General features: G+C 44.9%; 1 protein-coding gene across 5 annotated transcripts in view; it reads left to right on the top strand.

Annotated features, from left to right (window-relative positions):
• RXFP2 (relaxin family peptide receptor 2) overlaps nt 1–13,715 on the top strand; it is a 430,781-nt gene extending 417,066 nt beyond the window's left edge. For 4 of the 5 annotated variants that reach the window (XM_056561880.1, XM_056561881.1, XM_056561883.1 and 1 more), the window contains 3 exons: nt 1,616–2,026; nt 8,827–9,045; nt 10,199–13,715. In XM_056561880.1, the coding sequence (XP_056417855.1) occupies nt 1,616–2,026; nt 8,827–9,045; nt 10,199–10,467 (899 nt within the window). In that variant the 3' untranslated portion in view covers nt 10,468–13,715. The remainder of the gene's footprint in view (nt 1–1,615; nt 2,027–8,826; nt 9,046–10,198) is intronic. The other variant, XM_056561884.1, reaches the window with a different exon arrangement.
• The last annotated feature ends 648 nt before the right edge of the window (nt 13,716–14,363 follow it).

Genomic DNA, 14,363 nt, shown 5'->3' on the forward strand with positions numbered 1-14,363 from the left:
CATGATATACAGACAGTAATGTTGAAAACTTAAATCAAGTTTGGTACCATAAACTTATATAAAAGAAGCAAAAGATAGAGAGATTCATTTAAACCTGTAGGAGCAGTGGTGCAAAGTCTGTAAGTCTATCTAGCTTCCTTCTGTAATAGAAGTTTGTCCAAAGTACCACCTCTCAAATCTGGCTTGTGGACCTCAATCATTTGGAAAGAGATGTTCAGTGGTGAATCTGCATGATAACGGAGCATGTGGTTAGCGAGTGTTTTGTCCCTTTTATTTTTTATATCTCCCACATGCTCCAAAATGCGTCTTCTCAATTCTCTGAACGTTTTGCCTACGTATCCTTTTAAGCATGGACATGTGGCCAAATAAATGACATTACATGTCTTGCAATTAGCATAATCTCTATTTGTGAATTCATAGTTGTCCACATTTTTTTGGAATTTTTTGGAAACATTTATGAACTTGCAGGCCTTACATGTGCCACATTTATATGTGCCAACTAGTTTGGTATCTAACCAGGTCCCTGGTTGTTTTGGTGGTACATAGTGACTGTGTACGAGCATATCACCTATATTCTTGGCTCTCCTGTATGTGATAACCGCCTTTTCTTCTATTATTGATCCAATTATAGGGTCAGATTTAAGTATTGGCCAAAAATTCGAAATGATGTCTGATAGATCTTTTGCTGCTGCATCATAGGTAGCAATGATGCGAGGACAGTCTTGTTCCAAGTTCTCAGGGTCCCTTGGTTTCAGAAGATGTCTTCTGTTTTTTTCTTTAGCGTAGTTATAGGCTTCTCGCAGAATTTTGTCAGGGTAGCCTCTTTCTTTGAATCTACCTCGCATATCTTGTGCTTCTATTTTAAAGGTTTCATCACAGTTATATCACCTGTGAAAGACTAAGGAAATCCAGAAAATATGACCTGTTGGGGGTGCTTGAGGACCCCGTTTGCGAAACACTGAACTAGAGTGATCAACTAAGGTCTTAGTTTACTCCGCTGCTATACATCTTATCCCCTATCCTTGTCTGATCGCGGGGGACTGCTGGATTCCTGCAGCAGTGGTTGTGCCGTCACAGCCACGCCCCTCATGACGTCACGTCATGCCCCTCCATTCATGTCTATGGGAGGGGGAGTGTCGGCCGACACGCCCCCTCCCATAGACATGAATGGAGGGGGCATGGCGTGACGTCACAATCACGGCCTCCGGCTCCAAGCAATCTGAACAAAATGTTCAGAACACTGGAACATCGGAGTATCCCTTTAAGGATTCTGTCTCTCTCTGTTTGCGACAAGCAGAGATAACGGACATGTTAACAAAAAGCAGGCATCACACAATCATACTGTTCTGATTTGCTCCAATTCCTGAGGTTTCATGTGGTTGAAAAAATTGCTTTCGATCTGACTTTTATTCCCTTGAAGCCCCTCCCACATGTTACAGTTTGGAGCTAGATAATTGAGAATGCATTACTTTCTTAATTTGCATAACCTTATGGCTTGTTCTTCTTGGTGTTGAAATGTCAATGTTATCATCAGTGCTTATGGTATATTGCTACATCTGTCATTCACAAATCTATAAACTGTCTATAAAATAATGTACACATTTTTCTTCAATAGGTGCAGATTGTCTTATGGGAGTTTATCTCTTTTTTATTGGGGTATTTGATGTTAAATATCGAGGACAATACAAAAAATATGCACTCATATGGATGGAAAGTCTGCAATGCCGAAGCCTTGGATTTCTGGCCATGCTGTCTACTGAAGTTTCTGTTCTGCTCCTAACTTATCTGACATTGGAGAAGTACTTGGCCATTGTATTTCCATTCAGCAACATTCGGCCAAGCAAGTGTCAGACTCTTGTGACACTGATGATGATATGGGTGATTGGATTCATAATAGCTGTGATTCCATTTTGGAATGAAGAATTTTTTGGAAATTACTATGGTAAAAACGGGGTGTGCTTTCCGCTGTATCCTGATCAAACAGAAGAGTCTGGAGGCAAAGGATACTCTCTGGGGATATTTCTAGGTAAAATGTGGTTGCATGTTACATTCTTATGTTTATTTCATTAATGAACTAGTCCTATTACACTTGTGTCTTATATTGGCCAACATCCCCTCATTCATGAAAAAGATTTTCCCATTCCGCTACCCTAAATGACCAGAGAAATTAGCATCACCCTATTCTTACTCTAGACCATTAAAAAAAAAAATATTTTTATTTTTCCTATCTTAGAAAGTGACAGCCAGTCCAATATATAACATTAACATCAGTGTTGAACAGTAAAGATCTGACTTCAAGGACCACCACAATCCGAATAATGAAGGGTCTGCATTGGCATTGTGGTGTGCCACAAGGGTGTGATGTGAGGTGTATGGGGCAGATGTTGTAGCCCAGGGGCAGATGGTGTTAACCCCTAAATGTTTGTGATGCCAGGGTGTGGTTTTACACATGTCACGATGCCGGCTGGCAGGTAGTGGATCCTCTGTGCCAGAGAGGGATTGGCGTGGACCGTGCTAGTGGACCGGTTCTAAGTCACTACTGGTTTTCACCAGAGCCCGCCGCAAAGCGGGATGGTCTTGCTGCGGCGGTAGTGACCAGGTCGTATCCACTAGCAACGGCTCAACCTCTCTGACTGCTGAAGATAGGCGCGGTACAAGGGAGTAGACAGAAGCAAGGTCGGACGTAGCAGAAGGTCGGGGGCAGGCGGCAAGGTTCGTAGTCAGGGTGGATAGCAGAAGTACTGGTACACAGGCTTTAGACACACAAAACGCTTTCACTAGGCACAAGGGCAACAAGATCCGGCAAGGGAGTGCAAGGGAGGAGACCAGATATAGCCAGGGAGCAGGTGGAAGCCAATTAAGCTAATTGGGCCAGGCACCAATCATTGGTGCACTGGCCCTTTAAGTCTCAGGGAGCTGGCGCGCGCGCGCCCTAGAGAGCGGAGCCGCGCGCGCCAGCACATGACAGCAGGGGACGGGAACGGGTAAGTGACCTGGGATGCGATTCGCGAGCGGGCGCGTCCCGCTGTGCGAATCGCATCCCCGACGGCCAAGACAGTGCAGCGCTCCCGGTCAGCGGGACCGACCGGGGCGCTGCGGAGAGAGAGACGCCGTACGCGCTCCGGGGAGGAGCGGGGACCCGGAGCGCTAGGCGTAACAGTACCCCCCCCCTTTGGTCTCCCCTTCTCTTTGTCCGGTAACTGCCTCCCCTGGGATGAGGACACCGGGAAAGGATGGAGGGATTCCTCAACGGCAGGCAGAACAGCAGGAGTGGGAATGGGGAGGGAGGGCAGAGGGCGAGGCCTGGCACGGGGCAGTGTGACACCAGGACGAGGGCCATGAGGAGGCACCGAGGCTTGCCTGACTGGACTGGGAGGGGGGGAGAGGCACTTCTTAAGGCAGGCAGAGTCCATAACGACCTTAGGGAGACCGGATACAGGAGGAACCACAGGGTCACGGCAGGGAGTACTGGGAACCGGTTGAAGGCAGTCCTTGGAACAAGAGGGACCCCAACTCTTGATCTCCCCAGTGGACCAATCCAGGGTTGGGGAATGGTGTTGAAGCCAGGGTAGTCCAAGGAGAATTTCGGAAGTGCAATTGGGGAGGACCAAAAATTCAATTTTCTCGTGATGAGGTCCGATGCACATTGGGAGGGGCTCCGTGCGGTAACGCACGGTGCAATCCAACCTGGCTCCGTTGACCGCGGAAATGTGGAGTGGCTTGAACAGACGGGTCACCGGAATGCGGAATTTATTCACCAAGGACTCCCGAATAAAATTCCCAGAGGCACCAGAGTCCAGGCAGGCCACGGCTGAGAGGGAAGAGCTGGCTGAAGTAGAAATCCGTACAGGCACCGTGAGACGTGGAGAAGCCGACTTAGCATCAAGAGATGCCACACCCACGAGAGCTGGGTGCGAGCGTGCGTTTCCCAGACGTGGAGGACGGACAGGGCAATCCACCAAAAAATGTTCGGTACTGGCACAGTACAGACAAAGATTCTCTTCCTTACGGCGATTCCTCTCTTCCAGGGTCAGGCGAGACCGATCCACTTGCATGGCCTCCTCGGCGGGAGGCCTAGGCGCAGATTGCAATGGAGACTGTGGGAGAGGTGTCCAGAGATCTAAGTCTTTTTCCTGGCGGAGCTCTTGATGCCTCTCAGAAAAACGCATGTCAATGCGAGTGGCTAGATGAATGAGTTCATGCAGGTTAGCAGGAGTCTCTCGTGCGGCCAGAACATCTTTAATGTTGCTGGATAGGCCTTTTTTAAAGGTCGCGCAGAGAGCCTCATTATTCCAGGAAAGTTCAGAAGCAAGAGTACGGAATTGTATGGCGTACTCGCCAACGGAGGAATTACCCTGGACCAGGTTCAGCAGGGCAGTCTCAGCAGAAGAGGCTCGGGCAGGTTCCTCAAAGACACTTCGAATTTCCGAGAAGAAGGAGTGTACAGAGGCAGTGACGGGGTCATTGCGGTCCCAGAGCGGTGTGGCCCATGACAGGGCTTTTCCAGACAGAAGGCTGACTACGAAAGCCACCTTAGACCTTTCAGTAGGAAACTGGTCCGACATCATCTCCAAGTGCAGGGAACATTGCGAAAGAAAGCCACGGCAAAACTTAGAGTCCCCATTAAATTTGTCCGGCAAGGACAGGCGGAGGCTAGGAGTGGCCACTCGCTGCGGAAGGGGTGCAGGAGCTGGCGGAGGAGATGGTTGTTGCTGCTGTAGCTGTGACTGAACTTGCTGTAGCTGTGACTGTTGCTGCTGTAGCTGCGACTGGAGTTGCTGTGTCATGGTGGTCAAGTACGACAGCTGGTGATCTTGTTGGGCGATCTGTCGGGCTTGCTGGGCGACCAGCGTAGGGAGGTCAGAGACAACTGGCAGGGGAACCTCAGCGGGATCCATGGCCGGATCTACTGACACGATGCCGGCTGGCAGGTAGTGGATCCTCTGTGCCAGAGAGGGATTGGCGTGGACCGTGCTAGTGGACCGGTTCTAAGTCACTACTGGTTTTCACCAGAGCCCGCCGCAAAGCGGGATGGTCTTGCTGCGGCGGTAGTGACCAGGTCGTATCCACTAGCAACGGCTCAACCTCTCTGACTGCTGAAGATAGGCGCGGTACAAGGGAGTAGACAGAAGCAAGGTCGGACGTAGCAGAAGGTCGGGGGCAGGCGGCAAGGTTCGTAGTCAGGGTGGATAGCAGAAGTACTGGTACACAGGCTTTAGACACACAAAACGCTTTCACTAGGCACAAGGGCAACAAGATCCGGCAAGGGAGTGCAAGGGAGGAGACCAGATATAGCCAGGGAGCAGGTGGAAGCCAATTAAGCTAATTGGGCCAGGCACCAATCATTGGTGCACTGGCCCTTTAAGTCTCAGGGAGCTGGCGCGCGCGCGCCCTAGAGAGCGGAGCCGCGCGCACCAGCACATGACAGCAGGGGACGGGAACGGGTAAGTGACCTGGGATGCGATTCGCGAGCGGGCGCGTCCCGCTGTGCGAATCGCATCCCCGACGGCCAAGACAGTGCAGCGCTCCCGGTCAGCGGGACCGACCGGGGCGCTGCGGAGAGAGAGACGCCGTACGCGCTCCGGGGAGGAGCGGGGACCCGGAGCGCTAGGCGTAACAACACAGAACCACCCGAATGGTAACACAGGGGAACTTGCAGCTTGCTGCGACTTGTAGTGACTTTGACAGACTTTAGCACAGCCACGCTGATTATAATAGACTTGACTTGACTGAAGATAGTGACAGCAGACAGAGATAACTTGACTTACTGACTTGTGGCTGTAATTTAGGATTGAGGCCTCCAGATGTGCTTGACACTGGCTCTGAGACGTCTGGACTTGACCTCAGCAGAAAGTGAAACACAAGAGCAAAAGAGCGCGATTGTAGTACCTCCCCCTCTTATAAAGTGGGGGCGGAGCAAGGAGCCCATAGGCTAGCTGCGGGTCATCTGGTTACCTGATGCTCTCTGGGTAACAAAACATGTGACTTTAACATGTGACAACCATCATGTGACTAAGAACCATGTGACCATATCAAAGGTCCTTTACGTATAATATACAATCATACAAATTATAGGGGTATAGTGCATGTGAGCCCTGGGCACTCAAGCTGATAGGACTGTGAGATGCATATCCTGTACTGGGACATCACAGCATAGTACTGCAACCCGCAACACCTCTAAGGATTCATAGGATAGTTCCCTGCTCAGTGGATGCATGGGAACACCACTATACAGAGAAAAACCCTAAAGAGATACAGAACAGAGATAGCAATATGGAACTTTGATCTTTTTTTATTATTATTAAAGTGGAAACATGTAGCCCTCCCGCAGGTCAAAGTTTGTTGCACACTGGTTACAATAGCTTGAGCAGTAAGGAGGCCAAACCCTATAGTAACTTTAACATGTCTATACTGAAAAAAACCATAGTGTCTTAAGCAATATACCATGAAGGTGACAGCTGGAGTAAGATAATACACAAAGCTGGTGTGTAGTACCTGGAGTTTGGTCTCTTTGGTGTATACCTTGAGCTTGTCATTAGTTCCTTTGTCTTTCTCCCTAAAGTAAATCCTAACTGCTTGGCTTATAGCTGGTATAAAATGATTTTATTCTCAAATGGTGCTAAAGTTCCCAACAGCAGGGTGTAGGTCTTAAGGGTTTGTAGCTTGGCAGCCAGACAGTAGTACTAGGCCTGGCTGAAAGCCCACTGAGGTCGTAGTGTCTTGCTATGATGCCCTTTTGCACCCTCTCCCAAAAGGCTGTATGTCTTTCCTTCCTCTGCCTTACTCTCTCACTCCCTTTGCCAGGTTAAAATGATATCTAAGACCTTGTTCTTAGCAGGAGCTGGTATAGTCACAAGTGAGTCTCCGACTAACTGTCACAAGGAGACGCTATCACAGTGCTCCTCTCTGTTCCACATTTTGCACAAGACTACTGTTACCTTCCTTTTCCTCTCAGTAAAGAGGCTGAGAGCAAGCTTCTTCCCCAACTCTGGAAGGTTAATTCCAGAAACTTTGTGCGTGTAAGTCAACTCTTTTGCTCCCAGCCATGCCTGGCGTGGTAGTCACTGGGATGATATAGTGGGTGATGATGAGGTTATCAATCTCTCATATGTCACATGGCATGGCCAAGTGGTGTTAACCCAATGTCCCTCTGTGAACCCAAAAATGTTCTTTTTCAATGTAGCTGTTTCCTTAGGCACAGAATAGGAATGAGACAACTTTCACTTTAATTACCTCCTGACACAGTTCAGTACAGCTTGGTGCTGTCGTACCTGAACTTGCATATGTCTAATGCAGGTATAGACAGGTGTAAACAACTCTCTCAATGTCCTTAAAGGGGTACTCCACTGGCCAGCATTCGGAACATTTAGTTCCGAAAGCTGTGTGCGCTCTGCGGGGGTCGGCCATGCCGCGTTCGGGACTAAATGTTCTGAACGTTGGCCAGTGAAGTACCCCTTTAATAGTTAAATGGGCACTGTCAGAAACAAAAACGTTTGATATGTTGTAAAGCATGCAAAACCAATAGGTTTTGCAATTGCTTTCATTAGAAAATTTTCAGTATTTCATACCTTCCCCCCCCCACCTGCTATGACACATACCAGTCCTGCTGTGTCCATGCATCATTACCTATGTCATGGACACACTACCTTGATTGACAGCTGTGAGTGCAGGGCTCACAGCTCGAGGAAAAATCCTCCCACTGTCAGCTTGTGTCCCGCTACTGTCAATGAGGACAAGCTGGAAGTTGTAGTTTTGCTAATGTTAGGGGAGTTGTGAGCAGACAGCATACTGAGGGAGGGGGGCGGAGACCTGCACAGTGAGGCCACGCCCCCTCCCTTTGAGAGGAATTCAGACTAGTGAGCTAAATTAAAAGTGTAATAAAAAAATGAATAAAGGTGCTAGACACATAAAAATTTGATGTACATGGTCAGGATGAGGTACTGAGTGATATATTTAAAAATTAAAAAAAAAAATTGTTGGATCTGACGGTTACGCTTTAAAGGGTAACTCAAGTGGAAAACAATTTTTTTTTAAATCAACTGGTGTCAGAAAGTTATACAGATTTGTTAATCACTTCTATTTAAAAATCGTAACCCTTCCAGTACATATCAGCTGCTGTATGCTCCACAGGAAGTTCTTTTCTTTTTGAATTTCCTTTCTGTCTAACCACAGTGCTTTCTGTTGACACCTCTGTCCGTGTCAGGAACTGTCCAGAGCAGGAGCAAATCCCCATAGCAAACCTATGCTGCTCCGGACAGTTCCTGAGACAGACAGAGGTGTCAGCAGAGAGCACTGTGGTCAGATAGAAAAGAAATTCAAAAATAAAAGAACTTCCTGTGGAGTATACAGCAGCTAATAAATACTGAAATAAGATTTTTAAATAGAAGTAATTTATAAATCTGTATAACTTTCTGGCACCAGTTGATTAAAAAAAAAAATGTTTTCCACTGGAGTACCCCTTTAAGCTAACCAAACTAGAGTTAGTACTAGAGGAACTGTGGCAAAAGAGACTGTAGAACTCCACTCCACTCACCTCTTTGGTAAACTGTGACACAACACTTTAAGAAGCGTTTCCAAGTGAAGTTTCTCTGACTTAACAGGTGGGCACTGTTCTGACCATAGCAGGAAATAATTCACTGTGATCGACCTTATACTGCAATACTCATCACAGAGCTTCAACTTATACACCTGGCCATTTATTGTAGGTATTGTATATTTGTGGATCATGTCTTTAGTCTTTTTAGTGGCTGCATGTGTTCATGTGGAATTATGATCATTGTTTTAAGCTTTCATGTTGTCCTCATATATTTTTCAATCCACCAACAGGTGTGAACCTTGTGGCTTTCATCATTATCGTGTTTTCTTATGTCAGTATGTTCTGCTCAATACAGAAGACGGCTCTTCACACGTCAGAAATCAAGAGTCATATCCACATGGATGTCGCTGTTGCCAACAGATTTTTTTTCATAGTTTTTTCAGATGCTGTATGCTGGATTCCAGTTTTTCTCCTCAAAATCCTCTCTCTGTTTCGTGTAGAAATTCCTGGTAAGTTCTGGAAATATAAACCTCGGTTTGCACAAAAATGTTTGTGTACTAAATACAGGGAGGAACCTATAGGGAGTCAAGAACGTGCATTTGTACCTGGCCCATGAGCTTGAAGGGGCCCATTAGGTCTATCTTATCTATGTATGGGGATCTGTACTATAAAAAGGGCATTATTATTGGGGCCCTGTTACTGATTTTGCATTAGGGCCCCACATCTCATGATCACTGAGGCAAATAATGTGCTCCACAAGCTTGTCTGGCATAAACCACTGTAATAGTTTTGTGTTGTTTTTTTTGTAAAATGCCTTTAAAGGGGTACTCCACCCCTAGACATCTTATCCCCTATCCAAAGGATAGGGGATAAGATGTCTGATCGCGGGGGTCGCTGCAGCACCCCAGACATCTGGTGTACAGAGCGAACTTTGCTCCATGCCGGATGACTGGCGATGATGTCGCGGCCACTCAGAACATCACGGCCACGCCCCCTAAATGCAAGTCTATGGGAGGGGGCATGATGGCTATCCCGCCCCCTCCAATAGACTTGTATTGAGGGGCTTGGCCATTATGTCAGGAGCGGGGCATGGCCGTGACGTCACGAGTCTCCGGCGCTGCTCCCGATGCTCTAAATGAACACCAGGTGCAGCAGGTAGATCGTGGGGGTCACCAGTGGCGGGACCCCCATGATCAGACATCTTATCCTCTATCCTTTGGATAGGGGATAAGATGTCTAGGGGCAGATTACCCCTTTAATAGCAAATTTAAAGTAGAATTTTTTTTTATTGATGAATAAGAATTAACATTGAAAAACTTAACCTATTTTAAAATTGAACATAAGGCGTTAGATGCAGCTTTAAAATGAATGTTGTCTAATTTTGTTTAAACTATTAAAATAAATGTCAGGGAACAGATGGATCATCTTCCAATAAAGAAAAAGTACACCTAGTGAATGGAATGCAAAATTCTATTTTTTTAAATGGAATTAGTGCTACAAGCAGTCAAGGTCCTCCAGGATTTATGGGGACATACTGTATGTTGCTTGGCTTCTATTCCGCTATACAGTATAGCAAAAAAAATGAAACATTCATTATGTTCTTATCCTGCCATATAGCAAATCTGTCCTCAACCTTCTGTTCTTGTTTTCTTTTCTTTATAGGCACTGTGACCTCATGGATTGTCATATTCATTCTCCCCATAAACAGTGCCTTAAACCCCATCCTGTACACCCTAACTACCAGTTTCTTTAAAGAAAAACTTAAACAGCTGCTACACAGACAACGGAGAAGATCAATCTTCAAGAACGAGCGTAAAAGTTTATCCACCTCACTGGTATGGACGGAGGATGCCATTGCCCAACACCCTTCTCTTAAGCTTGGCTTTCTTCATAAAAAGTCTCTTGAGGAAACGATCATCAGAATGACGTGATAAAAGGGCAAACCTTACAAGAGCCGATGCCTCAAAAAATATGCATCTCACATCTCTTTTGTGAGATGGATCTTAACCATGAATGTTTTGGGAAACATTTGTGTGTCCACTTGTAACTCTCATGGAGAAGAAGAGAGAAGACGAGGTTCACAAGACTGCTGTGACCTAGTATTGAAGATCGGCTATGATGAAACCATTGGGATGCCGTCATTCCATACAACAACCAAGTCCACTGTGCATCCTATCTCATCTGGGCCTTATGTTGATTATTGCTATTCTTTACGATCACTTGGAGGTGGAGGATTCTCAATGTGTAATCTTTGAGACTGAACAGTCTACTATACAATGACTCTTTATATTCTCCTTATAGGAGAACCTGCTGTTTATTAGAGACATAAGCATTGTGTGTTGATTTTCTACACAGAGCTATTTCTATAAATTCCATTCTTACATATTTATTTAAAATAAATGCAATTTTACATTGTTTTATAAATTTGAAATATATGGATATACGGTAACTAAGAGCAGTATAAGCTAAATAGAACATAATACAAGATGGAGAATTTACTGCAGTTTTAAACAACCGGAGGTGACTGTCTAACACAACCAGGCACCAATGGCTCTCACAATGCAACTAAAGGTATTAACATTTCTATATGACCTACAGACATTCTGCTATGTATAAATATTCATCTTTAGGTGTTTGCAGTAGTTTCACAGGATAGGTTTACATTTGTGAGATTCATCCAAATCCCAAAGTCACAACTTTAAAGGGGTACTCCAGCCCTAATACCTCTTATCCCCAATCCAAAGGATAGGGGATAAGATGTATGATTGCAGGGTCCTGCCGCTGGGGACCCCCACAATCTGTCATTGCGCACCCACCTTTGTGAGCTCTCTGAAGTGCTGGAGGCTCAGAGTGTGTAGCGTGACGACCACGAGGCCAGAGTATCGTGACATCATGACTCTGCCCCGTGTGACGTCACGACTCCGCCCCGTGTGACCTCAATGCAAGTCTATGAGAGGGGGCGTGACGGCCTCTGGATAGGGGATTAGATGTATTAGGGCCGGAGTACCCCATTTAACCCAAAAGGTCCCACTGCATATCATAGAGAGAAACTCTGTTTCAGATTTTGCAATGGGCCTTAGGAGCTTCAAGTTAACCCCCTAGTTCCCAACCTTGAAAAAAATCCTACTGATATGTTATCAACTTTATAGCAAATAAAATAATGTAATTATTTATTGTAGTTATTTTACCTTTACTCCAAAGCAACAAGAATGTCTGAATCCATCTCTTCATTTATACTAAGTAACTGTAGTACTATGCAGCCCCGGGCACTTCTGGATTACATGGTACACGATAGATTATAATTTAATGTACATATTGATAATAGTCTATAAAAAGATATTTTCAGCCAAAGACAGTGTGCACTGGTATGCACATAATATTGTCTATATGTCTCTACAAAGTTCATTGACTTCTACTATGTCTATAGCCATCATTGCCTTCACATGGTATACTGGTGTAACTTTCTCCATTGTCTCCATGTTGTGTGTCCATAGGTTAGTCTTATGATAAAGGTTCTTTTATAAACCGAAAATATGCAGAACATCTTATCTTGAGAAAAAATTGCTTTATCCTTGGCTTACCTGTACACCCATAATATCAATAAATACTTATTAAATAAGGGGCAGCATCACAAGCCGTTCTTGCTTGACCAAGGCACTTAGATACAGGGCTTAAAGGGGTATTCCGGGAATGTTTTTTATTTGACTATGCTACAGGGGCTGTAAAGTTAGTGTAGTTCATAATATAGTGTCTGTACCTGTGTGTGATGGTTTTCTCACAATTCTTCTGGGATTTTCACCTCAATGTTTATGTTTAACAGCATACAAAATGACTGTTTCCCAGGTTGCAATGCGGCCGAGACCTGACTCACTAGTCAGCTGATGACAGGGAGCCTGTCTGCTTCAATGGGTGGAGGGATCACTTGGTGGGAGAGAGATCAATCCGCAATTAATGCAACAGCTGTAGGCACCATGATTGAAAACCACAGGTCTTTTGAATGGCTGCAGCTCACTTATGTTTCAATGGGTGGGGTGGCTGATGTGTGGGAGGGAGGAAAATGGAATTATGGGATTTGTAGGCAAAAAAGAAAAACTGAAAAAGGAAATGCCAGTTCACAAAAAGCTAGCCACACTGTTAAGTAATGTCACAACATAGCCATTTAGCCCCAAGATAAGCGCAGATCCTTCCTAAGCATGTCCATTAATGTCTGGCAGGTATGTACTAAAATCACCTTAAGGTGGATAACCCCTATAAGCAGCAAACTACAGTGAAACCTCTTTAGGGTAGGGTCACACGTAGCCCATCCATCCCGACAGTGTGCCTCCAGCTGTGCCTGTGTGTCTTGTCCGCAGCAGCAATCCCCTGCTATGAGCATACAGGAAGGGAGCTACGGGTCGCGTGCACTCATCTGCAGTGTACTGCAGACATCGCGGACACTCCCAGCCTAACTCAAGGAGCAGGGGAGTGGCTGCAATGTCTGGAGAGCTGCGCAGCTCCCTTTACGGCGGATTGCTGCTGCGAGCAGGACACATGGGCACAGTTGGAGGCACACTCTAGGGATGGGCAGTAGTGCATCCGCAGCATCAAATACACTGCAGATGCGCTACGTGTAACCCTACCCTTAAAGGGGTTTTCGGCTGAAAGGGGTTTATTTTTTAGAAAGATACCCAGGCAGTTTGCTATATAAAAAATTTAAAAAAAAGACCCAGAAAGCTGTACATACCTTCCACGGTCCTCACTGCCTCTAGCTGGTGTCCTCTTCTGGGGGGGTGAGACATGAAAGATGTGTCTAGCTTTGTTTTTAATAGCAGTCAGCTTGGGCATCTTTCTTGTAAGATTTCACTAATATTATACATACAGTCTTATTATATAAACAATAACTAAATCCAGATAGGAAATCCCGCACTCACCATGTCCATCGCTGTGTCTAAGGAGGTGCAACGGAAGAGGAAGGTGCAAAGAGTAGGCGGAGCTCAGAGGCAAACACCAGGGTTTCGTGCTGATTAGCACTTCATCCGGTAGACTCACTACAGCTCCCTGATGCCTGGTTGTACATTAAAAGTTATATCCAAATTTACATACAAAAATAATCATAACAATCCCTTTTATTGTATGCAATTTAACTATTTATAAGATGTCTATGAAGGGTTAGCCTTCAAAGTGCTATTTTAAAGGGGTATTCCAGGCAAAAACTTTTTATATATATATATATATATATATATATATATATATATATATATATATATATATATCAACTGGCTCCGGAAAGTTAAAGTTAAAAGTTAATAGAAGTAATTTACAAATCTGTTTAATTTTACAGAGACAGTTGATATATAAAAAAAAAGTTTTTGCCTGGAATACCCCTTTAATGCAGTTTACAATCCCCATCCTCTTGTTATGGAAATATACCGTGGAAACAGCATTAGATATACTGTCAACAGATTGTTGACAGTAAAAAATACAAAAGTTCTTAATACATTTATTTTTACAGTTATGCTTTGTTTTCCAGGAATGTGATGTACAACCATTATTGCTACATTTTAAACAAACATCCTACTCTATATTATTTTGAAATATTCTACATGCAAAAAACATAAAGATTTACGAGTTGACTTTACTTTTGTTGTGGTGTTTTTTTTGTATCATTGTATGTACATACCCACATAACGGAGAAGCTATCTTATAGATAAAACCAACTTACAGTGGTACGTGAAATTTTCTATATTTCTGCATAAATTTGACCTAAAACTACTGCAGCCCTAAAGGTAGATAGAGAACTAGGTCAAACAAATGAGTCAAAAATATGATCCAATATCACATATTTGGG

Source organism: Hyla sarda, chromosome 2, assembly GCF_029499605.1.
Source record: "Hyla sarda isolate aHylSar1 chromosome 2, aHylSar1.hap1, whole genome shotgun sequence".
Lineage (NCBI taxonomy): Eukaryota > Metazoa > Chordata > Amphibia > Anura > Hylidae > Hyla > Hyla sarda.